Genomic DNA, 24,674 nt, shown 5'->3' on the forward strand with positions numbered 1-24,674 from the left:
TAAAAATTGAAAAAGCCCACAAACTTGATAGCCCACTCAAAATATTTTTATAATATACTTTATATAAAGAATGGTGACTTTTACATTTTTTTCCTAAAGGCAGTTTACGTTCAAAGTAAACAAATGAAATTGAACGGTTGACAGTTCCTAATAGATGACATAAAATCTTTTGTGTTTATTAAGGCATTTTTTATATCAAAGCTCTACTAATTTTATTTGTAGAGTGGTTCCTTATATGCAGGGGGTAAAAGGGTGTTTGGAAAATGAAAGAGGTATAAAAAAACGCTGTGACAGTGTGTTTTGGGAGGTGTTGGTAATAATAAAAATAGCTGACTCAGCTCTTGAAAAGATATGTTTAATTTACTTCATCCATTTCTCCTACTATAAAGTAGTTCCCAGGAAGCTCCCAGGAGCTTCCACCATGGATTTTTTTTTTTTCCTGCCATATGGTCTATAAAAACCGAAGGCTTTTAGTTGCCTGTTATACATAACAAGACATAGTGACATATTTGTTTCAAAATGTAAAACAGACTTTAATAGGATCTTTTTATGGCAGCAGTCAAGCTGTAGTCTATACACAATATAGTATTAAGCCATCTTAACACACAGTGTCAGTTAAAATCATGTTAGACTTTTTCTACAACGTGGAATTTTATCCTTCTATTGGCAGTTAGCTTATTCAAGTATTCTAGTACCTCTTGTATTGAATCTAATTATACACACACGTATACACATAAAAACCGCATAATCTTTTACTAGTTTTAACTAACAAGTTCTAGTCTGACCCTTTTTCATAAATTTGACTCTTTTTAATTTTGTCTTAACATTTTTTCCTCTGAATTCATTCACATCAATAGGGATAGATAGATATAGATGAGGATATAGAGATAGAGATATTAGAACTAAATGATTTTACCCAGATCTAAGTCTGCTATTCTATTAATAGTATATAGCTGCTAGAAATAATATGGAAAAATACTGAGATTGGAAGGGCAAAAAAATTAATTATAGGAATCTTCTATATCTAGTTAAAGCCTACCTTCTTTCTGATTTATGCAGTAGAGCAATTTGTGATAGCAGAAGTTTAGCTTTGGCCCTAGCTTAGAAATATGTCAGGTTTTCAGAAGTTCTTTTGTCAGTTGTTTAGTACTGGAAACAATGTTTAAACTAGTGGTAGTTTTCTAGTCTAGCTGATGAAGTATTTTAGCACATAATATTGAATTAATGAACTAAAGGTAGTCTTAGTTTCAAGTTTCAGGTTCTGGATAAAAGGCGTCATCTGGTTACTTTTGAGAGAGGAAGAAAAGAAAATTTTGTTTTCTTTGATTGGACTGTTAGCTAGCCTTGGGCAATGTATTTGACCACATTCCAGCTTCTTTTTGGAAGGACACTCGCTTAGTGCTCAATCCTTAAGAGTAGATGTGTTTAACATGAAGTTGACTTGAAGAAAACTTCCTGATAATGGAAGGCCTCTTACTAGCGAGTCCAAGGGGGTGAGATAAGAGAACCAAGTGAGTCAGGGACATAGCTGGACTGTCTCAGGGTGGGGCTCTAGTAGGGGCAGGTCAGATTACTCCATGAAGCAATACACTGATCAGTAAGGAAGAGAAAACCTTCCTCATAGAAACATGTGAGATAAGTAGCAGAATTCTCACAAGATCTGAATTATATACTCAGGTATTAAGCTTACCCATGCAAACAGATGAAGCAATGGTAGGTGGCAGGCATACTGAAGAAAGATTCCCAGTATTAGAAGGCCCTTTTATCAATAAACTGAAGCAATGGTAGGTGGCAGTCATACTGAAGAAAGATTCAGCGACCCCAGATTCCCAGTATTAGAAGGCCCTTTTATCAATAAACTGAAGCCTCTTGATCCCCTCATGTCTCAGAGGAGTCTTATTTTAGTTCACCAACCACCTCTTTTACCATAATAAATTTTGAGTTTCTTCAGTACACAAGATTTTTAGCTAGATATTAGGTGACAGGTTTACTGCAGAAGATTTATGAGAGTGCAAGAGGTATGTGTACTGTTGATTTTTTTTTTTAAGGTAGTTGGTAACAGACATTATAGAACTCCAGGCAGTGTAGCAAAGTGAAAATTTTTCTGTCTTAGTTTACCATTTTTCACCTATTATCTTCATTATGATCCTTTTCCAACCCAAAGGTTTGTTGAAATGGATTGTAGTGTTCTCCTGTGTAAAATAAGTATTGTTAGATTTCTGGAATCTTGTCAAATCGCACCACAACTACTAAGGACCCAGTTCCTTTTCAGAATGAATAGACTTTTTCTTAGGAAAGTTATATCTTGTTGTTGCTTTGCTTTGTTTAGATTCTGGTCATCCATCTTGCAGGATTTTAAGTAGGGACTTGAGCCATGAGACCATAACACAAAAGTTAACTGGGCCTTATGACAGCAGGTAAACAGGGAGTCCAGGACAGATTTTCCTAATCCATTTTTGCCCTTTCTGTTACGTCAGCTGCCGCAGGAAGTCCACTCTCTCCCAGTTGTCACTTTGGCATTTTTCTTCCTTCCTTCTCTTTTCAACTCACTTCTACAGCTCCAGTTACCACCTGAGAGGTTTTTTTTTTTAGTAAATTTATTTATTTATTTGTTTATTTATGGCTGCGTTGGGTCTTCGTTGTGGTGTGCGGGCTTCTCATTGCGGTGGCTTCTCTTGTTGCAGAGCCCAGGCTCTAGGCGCATGAGCTTCATTAGTCGTGGCACGCAGGCTCAGTATTTGTGGCACATGGGCTTAGTTGCTCTGTGGCATGTGGGACTTCCCAGACCAGGGCTCCAACCCGTGTCCCCTGCATTGGCAGGCGGATTCTTAACCACTGTGCCACCAGGGAAGCCCCTGCGAGTTTTAATTAATAGTTTTACATGGGGAATTGCCTTTGGCCTATTGAGCTGCCATCATACCGACATCACTCTCCAAGATCTGAAAGTTAAATCTTATCCTTTCCCACAAATGGACTATGACACAAATAATAAATTATCTCAGAATTTGAGTGTCTGGTGTTCAAAATTCAAGTTTGTTATAGAATTAAACTGGTCAGGAGATGCATTTATTTTATTCTTAGTATATATTAAGTTTCATATAGATATTCTTAACTAGAATTACACAATCCAATAGGCTATCTGTCACAAATCCAATGACGGTGTGTACTCAGAAACTACAGGCAATGAGGATTTAATCGCAGCACCCTAATGTCCTCTTATTACCTTGAAATCTTTTCAGTTGACCTTCTTATTATTTAATTCCATTACATACCAGTAATTGCATTTACTGAAGCCAGTGTTTCTCCTTATAGGAAATGCTGATCTTAGTAAATTTCAACTATAGGCAGGGAAATGTTCTTTAATAAATAATTGAGGACTTCCCTGGTTGTCCAGCAGTTAAGACTCCAACCTCCCAATGCAGGGGGCCTGGGCTCGTTCCCTGGTCAGGGAACTAGATCCCGCATGCATGCCGCCACTAAGAGTCTACATGCCACAACTAAGATCCCACACATGGCAACGAAGGTCCTGCGTGCTGCAACTAAGACCCGGTGCAGCCAAATAAAATAAATAAATATTAAAATTAAAATAAAATAAAATAAATAATTGAAAGACTTTTTCACAGTTCAGTGCTGGTCCTGTTACCTCTGATGTCTAGAGTATTTTATACATGGTAACTAAATTATGGAATCTGGAAAATCATCTCCTCAAGAAATCTCACAAGGTGTGCTACATAGTAGCTTATTGTAAATAGGTTAAAGAGACTGGCTTTATCTCAGGTGGCTTACTATGTTAAAGAAGAGTTTAATATATTCAGCTTCACTGTTGCAACACCAAATGAATTCTGACACCTCTGATGAGATGATTAAAGTTGGACATTTTTTTCTTTCGACAGCATTAACAAAGAGAGCATCATAGATGTGGAAGGTGTTGTGAGAAAAGTGAATCAGAAAATTGGAAGCTGTACGCAGCAAGATGTAGAGTTACATGTTCAAAAGGTAATTTTTTTCAAAATATAAAATTGTGTACAGAAATAGATGAACTAGTTCTTATCACTAGTCACATCAAGTCTATATGTTCTTTTTTTTAAATTAATTTTTGGCTGCTTTGGGTCTTTGTTGCTGTGCGCAGGCTTTCTCTAGTTGCGGTGAGCAGGGGCTATTCTTCGTTGTGGTACACGGGCTTCTCATTGCGGGGGCTTCTCTTGTTGTGGAACACGGGCTCTAGTCTAGGCGTGCAGGCTTCAGTAGTTGTGGCACGTGGGCTCAGTAGTTGTGGTTTGCGGGCTCTAGAGCGCAGGCTCAGTAGTTGTGGCACACGGGCTTAGTTGCTCCGCGGCATGTGGGATCTTCTGGGATCAGGGCTCGAACCCGTGTCCCCTGCATTGGCAGGAGGATTCTTAATCACTGTACCACCAGGGAAATCCCTATATGTTCTTAATAATTAGAGTTGATGTAAAATATTGAGATTTATAAGTTGCTTACTGACTCAGTTAGCTTTTGTTATATAACAAACCACCTCAATACTTTAACGACTTAAAACAACAAAAACATTTATTTGCTCATGATTCTGTGCAATTTGGGAATGAGGGTCAGCCTATCTGGGATGGCTCATCTGCACCACATGACATTGCCTGGGGTCACTGATATTTCTGGGACATCTCCCCGTGGCCTCTCCTCATCCAGCAGGCTTGCCCAGGCTTGTTGACATGGTACATCTACCATAGTCACATACGGAAAAGTATAAAACACATCTAAAAAGCTTTATTCACTATTATGAACCTATTTTGCTGTGAACTTTCTTTTAATGATGTACTTCTGAAGGTTGATTAGTTATACTAACTCTTAATCATTATATTTCCTTATAATCATTGTATTTCTAATATTTTATAGTATAAAGAAGTCAAGAGACAATACTATATTGGACTTACATTCCAGCAACAACTTTTTCATACAAGATTTATCCCACATCATTTTCTTAGACATAGAAACTAAAAATGCTCACCATCATTGACCTTTAAAATCTTATAAGTGAACTCACATGTATTTAATACTGTTGAAATAATCCTGCAATTTTGAACCTGCAGTCTCAGATCCAGGTCTAGTTTATATCTACAATATTCATCATTGAATTTCTCTTACAGAGTAGTCCTTTCCCACCCTTACCCCTGTGTGTGTGTGTGTGTGTGTGTGTGTGTGTGTGTGTGTGTGTGTTTAGGCACACGTGTGAGCGAGCACACATATATGGGATAGAACAGACAGACAGATGCAGAAAGACAGATTCATCCATACACAGTAATTTGGGAGTAAGGTTGTACTTAATTGAAATTGACTGTCTTGGAACTCTTCAAGACTTAGAAAATCTTGTATTTTTTACCGACCTAACTTGCCAAATTACTTTGTTCTCTTTGTGTAAGTCTTATTTCAAACTAACCCCACCATGAAGTCTGCAACGTAGTAAAGGCAAACTGACCTAAAGGTGTGCTGACCAAAAAAACAAACCCTATCTTCGAATAACATGTTTTTCAACACTTGAATAAATAAGATTTTAGTGAGTAGAGCAAGTAAATGTTTTTTTTTTTTTTAGATGTTAGGGGTAGGAGTTTATTAATTAATTTATTTATTTTTGCTGTGTTGGGTCTTCATTTCTGTGCAAGGGCTTTCTCTAGTTGTGGCAAGCGGGGGCCACTCTTCATCGCGGTGCGCGGGCCTCTCACTATCGCGGCCTCTCTTGTTATGGAGCACAGGCTCCAGACGCAAAGGCTCAGTAGTTGTGGCTCACGGGCCTAGTTGCTCCGCGGCATGTGGGATCTTCCCAGACCAGGGCTCGAACCCGTGTCCCCTGCATTAGCAGGCAGATTCTCAACCACTGCGCCACCAGGGAAGCCCAAGTAAATGTATTTTTAAAATATTCTAATTATCTAGTGTTTGGTTCAACCTTAATAAATGTTAAATATAAAGCCTAAAGAGCTTACCCACAAATTTTGCCTGAATAAAAATAATTATAAAGTATCTCACAAAGCATAAAATATTATATACTAAATAGAATTTTATAATAAGCAGTGACTCTCTTTTATCATTTATTCAGCCAGCAGTTACTGAGTGTATACTTTGTGCCAAGCACTATGTGAAGTTCTGGGGATGAAAGCGCTCACGACCTAATGAAGGAGATGATGAATTTCCAGTAGTTAGAAAAATGAAAGAGGTAGCTGTCCAGTTCTCCAGCTTTGCATTGGAGATCAAGTTTCTGTTAACTCATCAAAGGGAAGCATGACAACTTAGGTATAGGGGGTGGTGACAAATAATTCTATTTTAATGCTATGAAGAGGACTGGAGTATCCTTCTGACACCTTTTCTTCAAGTGTCTGAGCTGAATGCTAAATGTGATTTACCAACTGGAAGAATATAATTTCCTTTCTGGAATTAACTAAATAAGGTCTCTTTCCCTCTTGTGCTTTAGCAGGTTTTCCAGGCATAGTTGGGAATAACTAATAGGGTAACATGTTTTTTTAAGAGTGGCTAAAAAAAACCCAAGCTCATTCTTTATGACCTAACTGATTTTTTTTTTTTTTTTTTTTTGCGGTACGCGGGCCTCTCACTGTTGTGGCCTCTCCCGTTGCGGAGCACAGGCTCCGGACGCGCAGGCTCAGCGGCCATGGCTCACGGGCCCAGCCGCTTCGCGGCATGTGGGATCCTCCCGAACCGGGGCACGAACCCGTGTCCCCTGCATCGGCAGGCGGACTCTCAACCACTGCGCCACCAGGGAAGCCCCCTAACTGCTTTTTAGCACTAAAACGTTCAGTTAGTGTGAGTTAGGGATTTTAACACCATAAAGGAACACTTTCTACAGCAGCTCCCAGCCAGGAGAGCAGCAGGAAATGAGCTATAACATACTTGATGAAAGAAAGCATTGAGGGATATTTAGAAAACGAATGAGGAAAGGAAAGAGAGGTACAGCAGAATTGAGCTGACTTTGGTCCTAGTGGTAAAAATGGCCAGATGCTGTTAACAATTATAATAACTTATTTGTTAATGGCTCTTTCAAACGAGCAAAGTGTTTTTTTATTCATTATTCCATTTGATTCTTACCGCAGACCTTATTTTACAGAAGACTGTTGAAGCGCTAGGTAAAGTGATTTGCCTAACAGCAGCTTTTATGTGACAAAGAGAGGCCTTAAGCCAGAGCCCTCGACTCCAGTTATTACTTATTTAAGACATTGGTGTGCACCTTAGAGTTTACAAAGTATTTGTACCTATGTTATCTCATTTGACTATTCCAGCAACCCAGGGATGTACACAGAAATATTATCCCCATTTTATAGGTGAAAAAACACGTACCATCTTTGATTTCAGCAAGTAGTTTCAGTTAAAGATGTATGCAAACATTGTTTCTCATGTTAAGTCAACTGTAGATTTTTTTTAAACACAAGATAACAGGTTTTGTGTGTTTTTTGATATTTTTGGTAATCTCTCACTTTCAGATTTATGTGATCAGTTCAGCTGAACCCCGCCTGCCCCTGCAGCTGGACGATGCCGTTCGTCCTGAGGTGGAAGGAGAAGAGGTGAAAATTACACTTTTGAAATAATGTGTTTCCTCTGTATGTTTAGTTTGCAAAACATTGAAAACTTGATGTGCTACTTTTGTAGGAAGTGTACCTATGAATTGATTTGAGCTTCATTTTTATTTAAACGTACTCTTACATTAACAATTCTCAAACTTTTTGGTCTCAGGATTCCTTTACATTCTTAAAAATAATTGACCCCACAAGCTTTTGTTTTTATAGGTATACCTATCAATATTTACAGTATTAGACGTTAAAACAAAATTTTTAATATTTATGACATTATTAAAAATAATATAATTAGATTATGTGTCTGTGTATTCCTATATAAATAATAAAAACAGCAGTAACATTTTATGAAAAGTATTTTCAAAAACAAAAAATAATTTAGTGTCAAGAGTGACATTGTGTCACATGTCTACATTGTTGGTAATATCTGGCTCAATACACAACAATTAGATTTTCATATCTGCCTCTACATTCATTCTGTTGTGATAGCCACATCATGAAGCCTTTGGAAAATTTCTCAGTATAGTCAGGAAAAAATGAGAGTGAAAAGGTATTATTATGAAAAATAAGTGTGACTTAACAGACTCCCTGAAAGTGCATGGGGTACCTTCACTGGTGCCCTGAACATACTATGTCAGCTTTTATCTGTTCCTTCACTCTTCAACTAGCAGGTAAAATCCAGGGATCAATGAAGGTGCCGGTTGTTAATTATTCTGATATCCCAATAATGAGTCAAGGGGTTTGGGGGCAGGAGGTGGAAAAAAAGCATTAACCTCAATTCATTCTCATTTCTCTTCTTTCCAGCTCTTCCTTTTAAAAATAACTTCTCTCTAGCTCTACTTCTTGTATCTTGGATCTTTGATTTGGGGGTATAACATGAACACACGTGAACACACCTATTCTTACTTAAAAATTAACACGGCTTCTGCAAGTGTTGTTTGTGTCCTTAAAAAAATTAGTAAAATCTGTTTTTTCATCTTTTTTTTAGGAAGGAAGAGCTACTGTTAACCAAGATACAAGATTAGACAACAGAGTCATTGATCTTAGGGTATGCCTCATTTGTTTATTTAGTGACATGATTGTGCTGACATCAAAGTGGGCAAGGATACCATACCTGACTCAGGTTTATAGAAAAAATCGGCATTTGCCTGTATGTAATATGATAATACAAGAAGTAATTTACCTTTCTGACTGACTCTTCCCCTAAAAAGAATTGTAGGCAACAAGGAGAGTTGAGTAATAGTTCACAAGATATTGACTTGCTTCATGTTAAAATGACAAAGGAACATGAAGCTAATAAATGGTCTTGCTTCCAGGTAGTACCTGTTTCAAACAAGGTAGTCAGCAAGTGAAAACATAACCATTAATACCACTACAAAATTGTGAAAGAAGTTATGTGTACATTTTAGAACGACCAGGTGGAGATTAGTAGTTAATGCCTCAACTCTTTGAATTTGATCTGAGCACAGAGTTAATAATAATAACAAAGAAGTAGTTGGCCCTGGTGGTTTATATAGTAATCTCATAGGTCTTCTGTTTCCCTTTCTGGTTTGGTAACAAGTGAAAGAGTTCAGTGGTTTCATCATTGTAGTAAAACCAATATCATCTCTCTTTCTTAATGTTTGACCATATCATCTCCTTTACTTAAATAATCTACCTAAAACTTAAATGCTTTGTCACATTGAGTTCTTTCCAACCTTTCTGCCCTTATTGTACGCTCAATGTTTCACCTGATTATTTGCTTTTTGTCTGCTTTTACCTTTTCCATTTTAATTTATAGTATATAGAAAAGGCTAGCAATAATCAAGTCCTTTTGGTACTGCCTAGAAACCTCAGGTTTTTCATAATTTTGGCCACAGTACTTAGACGTCCTACTGTATTTGCTATTTGCTCACACAAGTTATTGGTTGTGCCTCTAGAATTTGGCCTGAAGAGTATTTTTCTTTGACCCACATTTTTTTTTAAATTTAAATTCATTGTCATCATTGAAAAACGAAGGGTTTTCGCATTAAATCTAGATGGCTTTTCTCAAAAAGTTGGAGGTGAACCCATCAATACTGGACCCATGTAGCAAAATTAGCTAGTACTCTATATTGAGTATTCTGTTCTCTACCGTGCTCTGCACCACCCAGGAAGTACCATTCATTCATTCCATTTGTTATTTGTCTGGCCCTTGTAAGCATTCACCTTTTTAACCCCTACTTTGACTTTACATTTTGGGAAGCCTTCTATACATAAGTAGCTTGAAATCTTTTACACACCTTAGATTATGTCTAAACTACTATCTAATTTAACTCCAAACCAGTTTTTTTAATAGACTCTCAGTTTAGCAAAGTCAAGAGTTGGAGAGGTTGGAAATAAAGGGCAAAATTTACATTCTCCTTCTATAATACGAAAAATTCCAAGATATATCCTTATATTGATTGTCATGTAACCTAACTTTTCTCTCATATAGTGAATTGTTTTCTCTCTGAACTTTCCAGGCAGGTGACCTGATTAGAAAATGCTCCATCTCAGTTAATGTGTCAAATTGATTTAATTAGGTTTTTTTATTGTCTTATAGACATCAACTAGTCAGGCAGTCTTCCGTTTCCAGTCTGGCATCTGCCATCTTTTCCGAGAAACTTTAATTAACAAGGGTTTTGTGGAGATCCAAACTCCTAAAATCATCTCAGGTATGCTTTAAGATATTTCTCTTAGTTTTTTAAAATAAATTGCTTTCCCCCAAGTTGATTCATATTAGGTTTTGGTTTTGGTTTTTTAATTTGAGACTCCCAAGTGTCCCTTGATTTATCGCCATGAGACTATTTTGAAGACTATGCTATATAGCAGCAATCACACATCACTAACACCAGTAATACTAAATCCCCTTATTTCAGGAGTCATTATGTGATAATGATTATAAAATGAGGCAATAACACATGAAGCAGTATTTTTATTAATGTAAGGTACACCAGAAACTACTTCCCTTATGTAGGTTTCTTTCTAATTGGTATTGCAGTTGTTTTTTGTATAAACTACATTGTAAAATTACTAAATACTACAGATGGGAAAATCTCATTAATTCTCATTCTTACATGAGAAACTTATATTAATCATTCTTAATCATTTAACCTTTTTAGAGTTACTTAAATAACAAGAAAAAGTATGTTATAATTTAATTATAAATTAAAAATTGAACATTGCATTATTGATAATTAGAAAATTATTAAGAATATCATATCTTTTTTTGTTTAAAAAAATTTTTTTACAACTCCAGATTAGCTTTAATAGATTTGAAATTGATGCAGAAAGAGAGCATATATATCCAAAGAAGTAAAATGGAGATATAGCCAAAGAAGTAAGTCTGTCCTAAATATAAACTGTTTAGAATCAGGTATAAGACATATATAGATTATGGTTTCTCTGCAATTCTTGATTTTCCAGTTTTTTTGTTTTGTTTTGTTTTAGTGAAGTACTTGAATCAGAAGTATAAACTTTTTACTGGAAGTTTGCGTTGATAAGCTTACAGTTAATTATAACGTGTTTGCATTTCAGCTGCCAGTGAAGGAGGAGCCAATGTATTTACTGTGTCATATTTTAAAAATAATGCATACCTGGCTCAGTCTCCACAGCTGTACAAGCAAATGTGTATTTGTGCTGATTTTGAGAAGGTTTTCTGTATTGGACCAGGTAAGGTTTTTGGCAGTTACGGTTTTCTCAAAATTCATTAATTGTACCATAGTAATGGTTTTAGAAACACATTTTACATAAAAACATTTTGAAAGCTTAAATCCTTTTATATGCTGACTACATAAACACTAGACTTTGAGGTAAAAATGACAAGGTACTTAGGTAGACATTCTAAATAATATATTTTGTTGTCCTTGATAGCTCCTTTACTACTGTTGTAAGTTTACAAATGTGCCACTGTTTATTTCACTACCAATTTTATTGCAAAGCTGTTCTGTTTTACTATTACTGTTTATACTGTTCTTAGTATTGATAATATGCTAAAGTCCATTAGAAATTACTACAAATGTCTGATATTTAATAGATTATATTAACATGTTTTTTAAGATATAGTTGTTACAAGTCAAACATGGACACATAATCATGTGGCAGATTCTTTTTTTTAATTAATTAATTTATTTATTGGCTGCATTGGGTCTTTGTTGCTACGTGCAGGCTTTCTCTAGTTGCGGCAAAGGGGGGCTACTCTTCATTGAAGTGCGTGGGCTTCTCATTGCGGTGGCTTCTTTTGTTGTAGAGCACAGGCTGTAGGTGTGTGGGCTTCAGTAGTTGTGGCTCGCGGGCTCTAGAACGCAGGCTCAGTAGTTGTGGCACATGGGCTTAGCTGCTCCGCGGCATGTGGGACTTTCCCAGACTAGGGCTTGAACTCGTGTCCCCTGTATTGGCAGGCAGATTCGTAACCACTGTGCCACCAGGGAAGTCCGGCAAACTCTTTTATGAAGCTAATTATAAGCAAAAACTAGCTTTACCTCATTCTTTAAAACTTACCAAATTACTTTATATATGTAAGTTTTTTGATAGCTTAATAAAAATTAAATACCTGCTAATAGAGAAACTGAGATCATTAAGTTTCTTAATTTTCTGAATTCATTAAACAATTATATGTTGAACACCTGCTGCATATACAGCCTTGCTCTAGGTTCCATGTACATAAGAGAAGAATCAACCAGCACTTCTCAAATGTTAATGTGCACATGAATCACCTGGGGACCTTGTTAAAATGCAGATTCTGACCAGTAGGTCTGTGGTGAGGTTTGAGATTCTGCATTTCTCACAAGCTTCCAGGTACTGCTGATGCTGCTGATTTGCAGAGAGACCATGCTTTGAGTGACAAGGGAATAAACATTGTCCCTGCTTCCAAGACAGAATGAGACATGCATACATAGAGCACTCACAGGGAGTAATCAAGTGATTTTCACAGCAAAAAATCAGATTGTGCTGTACAATCAGCAGATTGGCGTTAATTATATAGTGTAGATAGTGTAAAAAAAGGGAGAAGATGGAATTTGCTAGAGTCACCATAAAAGAGAATTCATACTGAAGTAGGTTCTAAGGACTGAGTGGGAGATATAGACAATGGAGATGACATTCTAGTCAGAGGAAGCAGGATGAGTAAAGTGCATGGGAGAAAATAAAAATAAGACTAGTTAATATTAAGAAATGGGAAATACAGGGTAGGACTAAATTATGAAAGCATAAAGGTTTTAGACATTTTGTCATTTTATGTCTTATTACAGTAGTCATTTGGGAACCATTTGTTAAGTTACTGAGGAAGGATGTGTTATAGGAATATCAGTCTTGCAGTGGTATGAAAAATGGAGCAGAGCTAGAGTCAGGAAGACTGGAAAGGAGGAAAGTGCAGTGAGGATAATAAGAACTGGACTGAGGTAATGGCTAGAGTGTGTATAATGTTACTTCATTTGCACAGATTTCATTTAGCTTGAGTCCAGTTTTAATAACATTGAGAACTCACTATATTGAATCTATTTTAATTATTGAGAAGGCACTTCAGGACCTTGCATTCCCTTGGGATTTTCACTAGCCTCATTTATTAATTTACATTTGTTACAGCTTTTACGTGACTGTAGGAATTTGTAATGATCTTGCCGTCCATGAGAATGCTGAAACAGATGTCTTATCAAAGATTTTTCCAACCCTATAATGATAATGAAAATAGTGCCATTGGAGTACTAGTAAATAGGATTTGATATTTGAATCCCAATTTCTCCAAAATTTTAAACAACATGTACTATGCATTTCTTTTATTAATGTTACAGTATTCAGAGCTGAAGACTCTAATACCCACAGACATCTAACTGAATTTGTTGGCTTGGATATTGAAATGGCTTTTAATTACCATTACCATGAAGTTGTGGAAGAAATTGCTGACACTTTAGTACAAATATTCAAAGGACTTCAAGAAAGGTAAAAAATATATATTTTATAACCTTAGATGGGTATAATTTTCAAATTAGTTTAAGTTCTTCAAAATAAAGCAATTCTGAAATATGTAAACTAAGTTTTTATTGGGAACAGGAAAAAAAAGACTTGCCAGTTGGTTGATCAGTTGATTAGTGGAAAAATCCACACTCGAAATAGTAACTTCTGAATCCTAGCCAATTGGGACTACAGCTAGTTAACCTAATCTTCGTGGAGAAGTTTACCAGATCGTGAATTGCCTAACTATATTTGTTTTTTCCTCTATATTGACATCCTGAATTTCTCAGAAATAGAGCATATGTTACTTTTATAGCAGTTTATTATTTGGGAGGTAGTGTGGGGTTCAGAGCTTGGATTCAGCTAGATCCAGGTTGTGGGATCAAATCCCAACTCTGCTATTATCTGTGTGGGCATTGTGCAAGTTAACTCTGTGCCTCAGTTTCCTCTGCTGTTTTAAGTGACGATAATATTACTACTTAACTCAGAGGCCAAGAGTCCCTTTAGTCTTTCAGTTTCTGATCTTTACTGAATCTGTGTAAATTAAGCCTGTGTCAGGAATGTTAATTCTTAGATCAATTAATATTTACAATGAGTGCTCAGTAGAGATTAGAAACTAGTATACTGAAGGGACTTTCAGCTTATTTGGGCCTGGTGAATTGACATATTTATAGAAAATTATTAGGCATGTTCTGGGTGTTCAGAAAATTGAATTGTGTAAAATGTTCACTTCAGGTACACCCTCTAAACTGGCAGAATAGTTTCTCGCTCAAAAGGACATTGAAAGTTGTTTACTTGTGATGTTTACAATAGAGAAAATAAGAAGATGGAAAGCAAGTTAACTGGGATCAAGAGAGTCTTTTCTTTTTTTTTTTCTTTTTGCCATACTTGTGACAGTACTGCCAGTATTAAGTTGGATATAACAGATTTATCTAGCACTTTGATAGCTGACAAAGGACTATATTTGAAATTTCTATTTGAAGGCCATTGATTTAACTATTAGTTGATGTATTTGGATATGCTTCATTAATACTTAAAGAGCTCAAAAATATTTTGAAACTTTTTTACACCATTGCAAGTCTAATGAGTAATTTCAAGAACATAGAAATTAATCATTGATCTTATAAAAATACTGTAGCATAGCACCAGTATTTTCCAGGCATTCTATTCATTGCGTTGTACCTTTGATGAATAGTTAATTGTAGACAGCCTTTTTTTTTCCCTAATGACATTTATTGTTTTCTTCCTGATTTTATTAATACAAGCAATACATATTTATTGCAGACAGCTAGAAATAAAGGCATAAAGTAAAGATTAACAGTCACCCATAATCCCACCCCCCAGAGATAACCAGCATTAACATTTTGATGCATTTTTAAAAATTGAGGTGTAATTGACCTACATCACTGTGTTAGTTCCAGTGCACAACACAGTGATTCCATATTTCTGTACATTACAAAATGATCACCATGATATGTCTAGTTACTATCTGTCACCATACAAAGCTTTTACAATATAATTGACTATATTCCTCATGCTGTAGATTTTATCCCCATGACTTTTTTTTTGGAACTGGAAGTTTATTCTTCTTAATCCCCCTTACCTATTCCAGTCATCCCCCAAACCCCCTTCTTCCACTGTGGTCTGCTAGTTCTCTGTGGTGTCTGTTTCTGTTTTGTTATGTTTCTTAATTTCTTTTGTTTTTTAGATTCCCCTTATAAATGAAATCATATGGTATTTGTCTTTGTCTGACTTACTTCGTTTAGCATAATACCCTCTAGATTCATCCATGTTGTCACAGATGACAAGATTTCCTTCCTTTTATGGCTAAGTAATATCCCACTGTGTATATATACACTACATCTTCTTTATTCATCTGTCAGTGGACACTTAGGTTGCTTCCATATCTTGGCTATTGTAATCATAATGCTGGAGTAAACATAGGGGTGTATATATATTTTTGAATTGGTGTTTTTATTTCTTCAGAAAAATATACAGAATTGGAACTGCTGGATCGTACCTATTTCTGATTTTTTGAGTAACCTCTGTACTGTTCTCTATAATGGCTGTATCAATTTACATTCCTACCAACAGTACACAAGGGTTCCCTTTCCTCGACATTCTCACCAAAACTTATTATTTGTTGTCTTTTTGATAATAGTCATTCTGACAGGTGTGAGGTGATATCTCGTTGCGGTTTCGATTTGTATTTCCCTGATGATTAGCAACATTGAGCATCTTTCCATGTGTCTGTTGCCCATCTGTGTGTCTTCTTTGGAAAAATGTCTACTCAGATACTCTGCCCATGTTTAAATTGGGTTTTTTGGTTTTTTGATGTTGAGTTGTATGAGTAATTTGTATATTTTGGATATCAACCCCTTATCAGATATATCATTTGCAAATATCTTCTCCCATTCAGTGGGCAGCATTTCCATTTTGTTAATAGTTTCCTTCACTGTGCAAAAGCTTTTTAGTTTTATGTAGTCCCATTTGTTTATTTTTGCTTTTGTTTCCCTTGCCTGAGGAGACAGATCCAAAAAAATATTGCTAAGGCCAATGTCATTGAACGTACTGCCTATGTTTTCTTCTAGGACTTTTATGGCTTCAGGTCTTACATTTAGGTCTTCAATGCATTTTGAGTTTATTTTTGTATATGGTGTGAGAAAGTCCAGTTTAATTCTTTGACAAGTAGGTATCCAGTTTTCCCACCACAATTTATTGAAGAGGCTGTCTTTTCCCCATTGTATATGCTTGCCTCCTTTGTTGTAGATTAATTGACCATATAAGTGTGGGTTAATTTCTGAGCTCTCTGTTGTCTTCCATTGGTCTGTCTGTTTTTGTACCAGTACCATACTGTTTTGATGATGGTAGCTTTGTAGTATAGTTTGAGTCAGGAAGCATGATACCTCCAGCTTTGTTCTTCATTCAAGGTTGTTTTGGCTGTTCAGGTCTTTTCAGTTTCCATGCAACTTTTAGAGTTATTTGTTCTAGTTCTGTGGAAAAAATGCCACTTTTATTTTGCTAGGGATTGCATTGAATCTGTAGATTGCCTAGAGTAGTATGGTCATTTTAACAATATCAATTCCTCCAATCCATGAACATGGTATATATTTCCATTTGTTTGTATCATCTTCACTTTCTCTCATCAGCGTCTTATAATGTTCTGAGTACAGGTCTTTTACCTCCTTGGTTAGATTTATTCCTAGATATTTTAATCTTTGTAATGCAATTGTAAATGGGATTGTTTTCTTAATTCCTCTTTCTGATAGTTAAATATTATTGTATAGAAACACAACAGATTTCTGTATATTAATTTTGTACCCTGCAACTTTACTGAATTCATTGGTGAGTTCTAATAGTTTTCTGGAGGCGTCTTTAGGATTTTCTATGTACAGTATCATGTCATCTGAACCGGTGACAGTTTTACTTCTGTCTTTCCAATTTGGATTCCTTTTATACCTTTTTCTTGTCTGATTGCTGTGGCTAGGACTTCCAATTCTGTGTTGAATTAAAGTGGCGAGAGTGGGCACCTTTATCTTGTTCCTGATCTTGGAGAAAATACTTTTAGCTTTTCACCATTGAATATGATATTAGCTTTGGGCTTGTCATTATGGCCTTATGTTGAGGTATGTTCCCTCTGTACACACTTTGTTGAGAGTTTTTATCATAAATGGATATTGAATTTTGTCAGAAGGTTTTCTGTATCTGTTGAGATGATAATATGATTTTTATTCCTCAATTTGTTGGTGTGGTGTATCACATTGATTGATTTGTGGATGTTGAACCATCTTTGCATTCCTGGGATAAATCCCACTTGATCATGATGTATGATCCTTTTCATGTATTGTTGGCTTCAGTTTGCTAGTTTTTAAGGATTTTTGCATCTATGTTTATCAGGGATATGGGCGTATGATTTTCTTTTTTTGTCTGGTTTTGGTGTCAGTGTGATGCTTGTCTTATATAATGAGTTCGGAAGTGTTTCTTCCTCTGGAATTTTTTATGAATAGGTTGAGAAATATATGTGTTAATTCTTCTTTAAATGTTTGATAGAATTCACCTGTGAAGCCATCTGGTCTTGGACTTTTGTTTGTTGGGAGTTTTTTTTATTACTGATTCAATATCATCATAGTCAGTTGGTCCATTCATGTTTTATGTTTCTTCCTGATTCAGTCTTGGGAGATTTTATAGGAGATTTTATAGGATCTCTAGGAGTTTGTCCATTTCTTCTAGGTTGTTCATTTTATTGGCATATAGCTATTCATAGTAATCTCTTACGATCCTTTGTATTTCTGTGGTGTCGATTGTAACTTCTTTTTCATTTCTGATGATATTGATTTGGGTTCTCTTTTTTTCTTGATGAGTCTGGCTAAAGTTTTAGCAATTTTATCTTTTCAAAGAACCGTCTCTTAATTTCATTGATCTTTCCTTTTTTTTTTAAGTCTCTAATTCATTTATTTTTCACTCTGATCATTATTACTTTTTTCCATATAGTAACCTTGGGTTTTGCTTGTTTCTAATTTCTTCATGTGTAAGTTTAGCTTGTTTGAGATTTTTCTTATTTCCTGAGGTAGGCTTGTATCGCTATAAACTTCCCTCTTAGAACTACTTTGGCTGCATTCTGTAGATTTTGGATTGATGTGTTTTCATTTTCATTTGTCTCCAGGTATTTTTTTATTTCCTCTTTCATATCTTCTGTAACCCATTGGTTGTTGAGAACCATATTGTTTAGCCTCTATGTATTAGTGGGTTTTGCAGGTTTTTTTCTTGTAGTTGATTTCTAGTCTCATTGCATGTGATCGGAAAAAATGCTTGACAGGAATTTAATCTTAAATTTACTGAGACTTGTTTTGTGGCCTACCATGTGATCTATCCTGGAGAATGTTCCATGTGTACTTGAAAATAATGTGCATTCTGCTACTTTTGGATGGAATGTTCTATATATATATACATCTGTTATCAAGTCCATTTGGTCTAATGTGTCATTTTAAAGCCAGTGTTTCCTTACTGATTTTCTGTCTGGGTGATCTGTCTAGTGATGTAAGTGGGGTGTTAAAGTCCCCTACTGTTTTGTGTTATTGTCAATTTCTCCCTCATGTTTGTTAATACTTGCTTTATGTATTTAGGTGCTCCTATGTTGGATGCATATATATTTATAATTGTTAGATCTTCTTGTTGGATTGATCCCTTTATCATTATGTAATATCCTTCTCATTTCCATTTGCATGGAATACTTTTTTCCATCCCCTCACTTTCAGTCTGAGTGTATCTTTAGATATGAAGTGAGTCTTGGAAGCAGCATATTTGTGGGTCTTGTTTTTTTATCTACTCAGCCACTCTGTGTCTTTCGATTGGAGCATTTAGTCCATTTACATTCAAAGTAATTATTGATAGGTATGTTCTTACTGCCTTTTTGTGACTTGCTTTCGGGTTGTTTTTGTATTTCTATTTTGTTCTTTCTTCTTTTTGCTTTCTTCTTCCCTGTGATTTGATGACTGTCTTTAGTGTTAATATGAATTCCTTTCTCTTTTGTGTGTGTGTATCTGTTACAGATTTTTGGCTTATCGTTACCATGAGGTTTATATATAGCAACCTATGTACATACATTATTATTTTAAGTTGATGATCTCTCAAGTTCAAATGCATTTCAACAACCCTGTGTTTTTACTCTCCTCCCCCACATTTAATGTTTTTGACATATTTTATGTCTTTTTATTTTGTGTATTTCTTAACTACTTATTGTGGATATAGATGATTTTACTACTTTTGTCTTTTAACCTTCCTGCTAGCCTTATATGTGGTTGATCTACTACCTCTACCATATATTTGCCTTTACCAATGAGAATTTTTCTTTGTAATTTTCCTATTTCTAGTTGTGGCCTTTTGATTGTTTGTTTTTGGCTGCTCTGCGCAGCTTGCAGTACCTTACTTCCGTGACCAGGGATTGAACCCGGGCCCCCACAGTGGAAGTGTGGAGTCTTAACCATTGGACCGCCAGAGAATTCCCTAGTTGTGGCCTTTCTTTCCCCATTTGAGAAGTCCCTTTAACATTTCTTACAAAGCCAGTTTTGTGGTGCTGAACTCTTAGCTTTTGCTTGTCTGTAAAACACTTTATCTTTCCTTTAAATTTGAATGATAGCCTCCCTTGCCAGATAGAGTATTCTTGATTGTAGGTTTATTAACTTCAATCACTTTAAATATATGGTTCCATTCCCTTCTGGCCTACAAAGTTTCTGCTGAAAAGTCAGCTGACAGTTTTATAGGAGTTCCTTTGTATGTATCTAGTTACTTTTCCCTTGATGCTTTTAATATTCTCTATCTTTAATTTTTGCCTAATTACACTGTGACTTGGTGTGGACCTCTTTGGGTTGATCTTATTTGGGACTCTCTGTACTTCGTGGACCTGGATATCTGTTTCCTTTCCAAGGTTACGGAAGTTTTCTGCTATTGTGTCTTCAAATGCATTCTCTGCCACTTTTTTCTCCTTCTGGGACCCCTATAATGTGAATGTTAGTCTGCTTGATGTTGTCCCAGAGGTCACTTAAACTGTCCTCATTTTTTTTTAATTCTTTCTTTTTTTCTGTTCAACTTGAGTGGTTTAGACTACTTTGTCTTCCAGTTCACTAAATTGTTCCTCTGTATCAACTAATCTACTGTTGATTCCTTCTAGTGTATTTATTTGTTACTATATTCTTCATCTCTGTTTGGTTCTTCTTTATATTTAATAACTGTTAAACTTCTCATTGTGTTTATCCATTCTTCTCTCAAGTGAATTGAGCATCTTTATGACCATTACCTTGATTTTTTTTTTTTTTTTTTTTGTCACGCTGCATGGCTTATGAGATCTTAGCTCCCCAACCAGGGATTGAACCCAGGCCCCTGCAGTCAAAGCACCAAGTCCTAACCATTGGACCACCACCAGGGAATTCCCTACCTTGAACTCTTTATTGGGTAAATTGCTTATCTCCACTTCACTTAGCTCTTCTTCTGGGGTTTTATCTTGTTCCTTTGTTTTGAAAATATTCCAGTGTCACCTTATTTTGCTTGATTCTCTGTTTTTATTTCTATGTATTAGGTAGGTCGATTATGTTTCCTGATCTTGGAGAAGTGGCCCTATGTAGGAGACATCGTATAGGGCCCAGCAACACACTCACCTCTGTTCACCAGAGCAATACGCTCTAGGGGGTGCCTGCAGTATGAGCTGTGTAGGCCCTTCTGTTATGGCAGGGCTGACTTCTGTGGGCATGCTGGTAGGCTTGGCTGGCCCCCAGCCCAGTTGGTTGCCAAGCGCTACCTAGTGCAGAGCCTGCTGGTTACTGGTGGGCAGCACAGGTCCCAGGACTGGTGCTGGCCCACTATTTGGCAGGGCCCAATCCTGGGCCCTCTTGTGGGCAGGGCCAGATCCTAGGGTGTCTGGGGGCTTGGGAGGAAAGGGGTCTACAGCTACTACTGGCCTGCTGGTAGATGGGGCTTTATCCTTGTGTGGTTGGCTGCTTGGCCTGGGGCTTCCCAGGACTAGTGCTGGCTGGCTGGTGGCCGGGCCTGGTCCATGTGCTAACAGGCTAGAGGGAGGATTCCAAAATGGCGCTTGCCAGCACCAGTGTCCTCACGATAGAATGAGCTCCCAAAAAAGGCTGCTGCTAACATCTGTGTCCCCAGGGTGAGTCCCAGTTGCCTTCTGCTTGTTTAGGAGGCTCTCCAAGATCAGCAAGTGGGTCTGACCCTGTCTCCTTTCAGATTACCACTTCTGCCCCAGGTCTCAGAGCATGTGAGATTTTACATGCACCCTTTAAGTGGATTTTCTGTTTCCCGTGGGGGCTTCAGTTCTCCCAAATGCAAGCCCCACTGGCCTTCAAAGCCAGACATTCTAGCGGGCTTGTCTTCCTGGTGCAGGATCCCCAGCCTGGGGAACCCGATATAGGACTCAGACCTCTCACTCCTTGGGGGGAATTTCTGCAGTTGTGATTATCCTCCTATTTGTTGGTTGCCTACGTTGGGGGTATGGTTGTGGACTATGCCACATCTCTGCCCTTCCTACCCGTCTCTTTGTGGTTCCTTCTTTATATCTTTGGTTGTAGAAGATCTCTTCTGCTAGTCTTCTGGTTGTTCTCATCAGTAGTCGCTCTGTAAATAGTTATTTTGGTGTGCCCATGGGAGGAGGTGAATTCAAGGTCTTCCTACTCTACGATCTTGGCCAGTCCTCCCAGCCTTTTCTTTTAACCTTTGTTCTCTGAAACATTTCAATAGAGTTTATTTTAAGCAACTTTTCATTCAGATAGTCAACAGAACGACAGATGTTTCCCTATAAAACAAAATATCTTTTGAAACTATAATGAAGGAATAGAGCTTTTCTCATTTTCTTTTTACATTTATAATTCAAGGAGGTTTGTGAAACTCATTTATTTTAGGTATTGACATCTTCGCTACTTAATATTGGAATATGAAATTTCCACTTTGGTTTTTGTAACAACAGACCAAGCATGAATTGGGCCCTTGGGATTAAAATCAAATCTCTACTTACAAATTAGAGATTCAGACACCATTATCACTGGGCTTTCTCAGTAGACTTAACATGGCAACTTGGAAATAAAAGTCTTCTTTCTGTCTTCTATATAGCATTTAGGAATTTTAAGTTTCTATGTCAGTTGTAAACTGGGTTATCTGGCTTTTGTCCTATCCCTCTCCTGTTTATCGTTAGTACTTATCTCTCACAGAAGAATATACAAATGTATTTTAACACATCGTTGACTCGGGGATTGTTGCAGAAACCAACGCCTGTGGCCAGCGATTTGTTATGTAAGTGAATATTGAAACACCCACGTTTGAGTAAATATCAACTTTTTTTGCACTTAATGTATTTTTTTAATAAATTTATTTATTTATTTGTTTATTTTTGGCTGAGTTGGGTCTTTGTTGCTGCACGCGGGCTTCCTCTAGTTGCAGCAAGCGGGGGCTACTCCTCGTTGTGGTGCACAGGCTTCTCACTGCAGTGGCTTCTCTTGTTGCGGAACGTAGGCTCTAGGCGTGTGGGCTTCAGTAGCTGTGGCTTGCAGGCTCAGTAGTTGTGGCACACGGGCTTAGTTGCTCCACAGCGTGTGGGATCTTCCCGGACCAGGGTTCAAACCCGTGTCCCCTGCATTGGCAGGCAGATTGTTAACCACTCTACCACCAGGGAAGCCCTGCACTTAGTGTATTTATTTGAAACTTTGTACATGTCTTACTAAAGCATTCTAATATTTCATTAGAGTGTGATAGGCAGTATAGCAGTCAACTCTGTGCAGGGGAACAGAACATCTATTACAAATATACTGTGTTTCACTGCGCTTTCCCCTGGAAGAGCAGTCTCTACACTTTCTGGCGGCATTTTTTTTTTTAGTCCTGTGGGTATTATTTCCTCTAGAATATGTGCTTTTACCTGATAGTCAACAAGGTGGATCTTTGTGGGGGGCTCTTTTAGAAATGCCACAGAAAGACCAGGTACAGGACTACCACTATATTCACCAGAATGGTCACTTACCCATTCTCTAGCTACTGCTAACAAAAATTGCTTGTAAGTCATTTTATTCTGTGCATTAATGCTACAGTTAATTTTAAATGCATTGAATAAACCACAATTACTCAAATAGAAACCCACTTTCTTATACCATTTTTGAGTTTTCCAGAGGATATTGAAGTTTGCCAGATACTGACCAGATTGATCAACTCCTTTAATATATTTATTATGCTCTAATATTCAGGTGGGCTTAGTTATCTAATGGCCAGTCCTCCTGTCTTCCTTTCCTGTAGATGCTGTGTAGGCATCATGAATAGTTGTCACTGTGTGGACTAGCCTCTTGTCTTTCCGTAAGAAGAATCACTTCTCCCGTCCGTAAGAATGTCATTTCTCCCCCTGTAGATTTTTAGATTTCTCCTTTAATTGGTGTGGTAGACCACGATTCTCTCTTATAATCCCACAAACTCTGGTTTTATTTTTCAACAATATTTCAGATGTGGACACACTGTTTTAATAATTGTCTTGGTAAACATGGTGCCATGAACCAAGGTGATTGTAGGACCGATAATAGTTTCTTGCAGTTTCTTTCCTTCACCCATGTAAACCCAAGGTTGCATATATATCCAGTTTCACTTTTGCTAACCATCCTGACCAAAGTTCCATGTTTTGTTAAGTTTTCCGTGATTATAGGTTTTGAATCTGAGTCGTCCTATCCACTTTATCATTGCCTCCTCAAGTGATAGCTCTTGTTTGGGTATATAGATCAATTGAAATTTTGGTAGAAAATAATCCAAAAAAGTTTTAACTTTTGAAATTCTGTCTGCAGGAAGTAGAGTTTCTGAGTTATTGTTAAAGTGAAGAAATGTCATTATTTGTTCGAACCTTCTTCTTGTCATAATCTTTGGAAAGATAGGTGTTTCAAGTAAGGGATCAGTCGACCAATATTCTTTCCAGTGTGACTTTCTTATTTGTCCCATCAAAATTATTAATCCAAGAAACTTCATCATGTCACTATTGGTTACATCTGTCCATTTTAAAGCCTTATCATACTTTTTATATGATTTTTCATTCTGTGTACGATACAAGTTTGTTTGAGAAGCAACCAGCTTGAAAAAGTTGTTACCAAAAATTAATTCTGTTATTTCACTAACACTTTGTGTGTTGTTACATTAATAGTTACATCTAACACATCTGTAAAATGTTATAATTTTCGTGAAATGTTGTCTTCAATCCACTCTTCTGTAGAAGCAAAGGAGCATTCTCTAGCACCTTGAGTTTCATTTTCACTTTCCTTATTAGGATCAATCACTAAGGTTTTTTGTCTTTTTGTTGGTCTGATATTCACGTCGTCTAAATCAGAACTACATTCTGAAGAACTCTCGTCTTCTGAGACACTAGTATATATGTCGCTCGGACAGTCAGAAAAAGTATCTGTATAAAATTCACTGAAAAATTCTTCTTCACTCAAAATTTTGTGATGTATCATTTTTGAAAATTTTATGGTAATAAACTTGCATTTATAATATACACAAGGTTGGAACAAAAACCTAATGGAGCAAAATGTGAATGATAATGACAATCATAAGCTGTCCTTGATCAATTTTAAGCTCTAATAACTTCGCACGGTGATGGTAATTGTATCACTCTCTAAAAACATATTGATACGT

The 24,674-nt window shown here is 36.7% G+C and overlaps 1 protein-coding gene across 2 annotated transcripts in view; it reads left to right on the forward strand.

Moving 5' to 3' along the window:
* Window positions 1–24,674, forward strand: part of DARS1 (aspartyl-tRNA synthetase 1) — a 67,376-nt gene that overhangs the window by 33,656 nt on the left and 9,046 nt on the right. For both annotated transcript variants that reach the window (XM_019925508.3, XM_004316510.2), the window contains exons 5-10: window positions 3,894–3,996; window positions 7,479–7,559; window positions 8,557–8,616; window positions 10,132–10,243; window positions 11,106–11,240; window positions 13,358–13,505. In XM_019925508.3, coding sequence (XP_019781067.1) covers window positions 3,894–3,996; window positions 7,479–7,559; window positions 8,557–8,616; window positions 10,132–10,243; window positions 11,106–11,240; window positions 13,358–13,505 — 639 coding nt within the window. The remainder of the gene's footprint in view (window positions 1–3,893; window positions 3,997–7,478; window positions 7,560–8,556; window positions 8,617–10,131; window positions 10,244–11,105; window positions 11,241–13,357; window positions 13,506–24,674) is intronic.

This window comes from Tursiops truncatus, chromosome 7 (assembly GCF_011762595.2).
Source record: "Tursiops truncatus isolate mTurTru1 chromosome 7, mTurTru1.mat.Y, whole genome shotgun sequence".
Classification (NCBI taxonomy): domain Eukaryota; kingdom Metazoa; phylum Chordata; class Mammalia; order Artiodactyla; family Delphinidae; genus Tursiops; species Tursiops truncatus.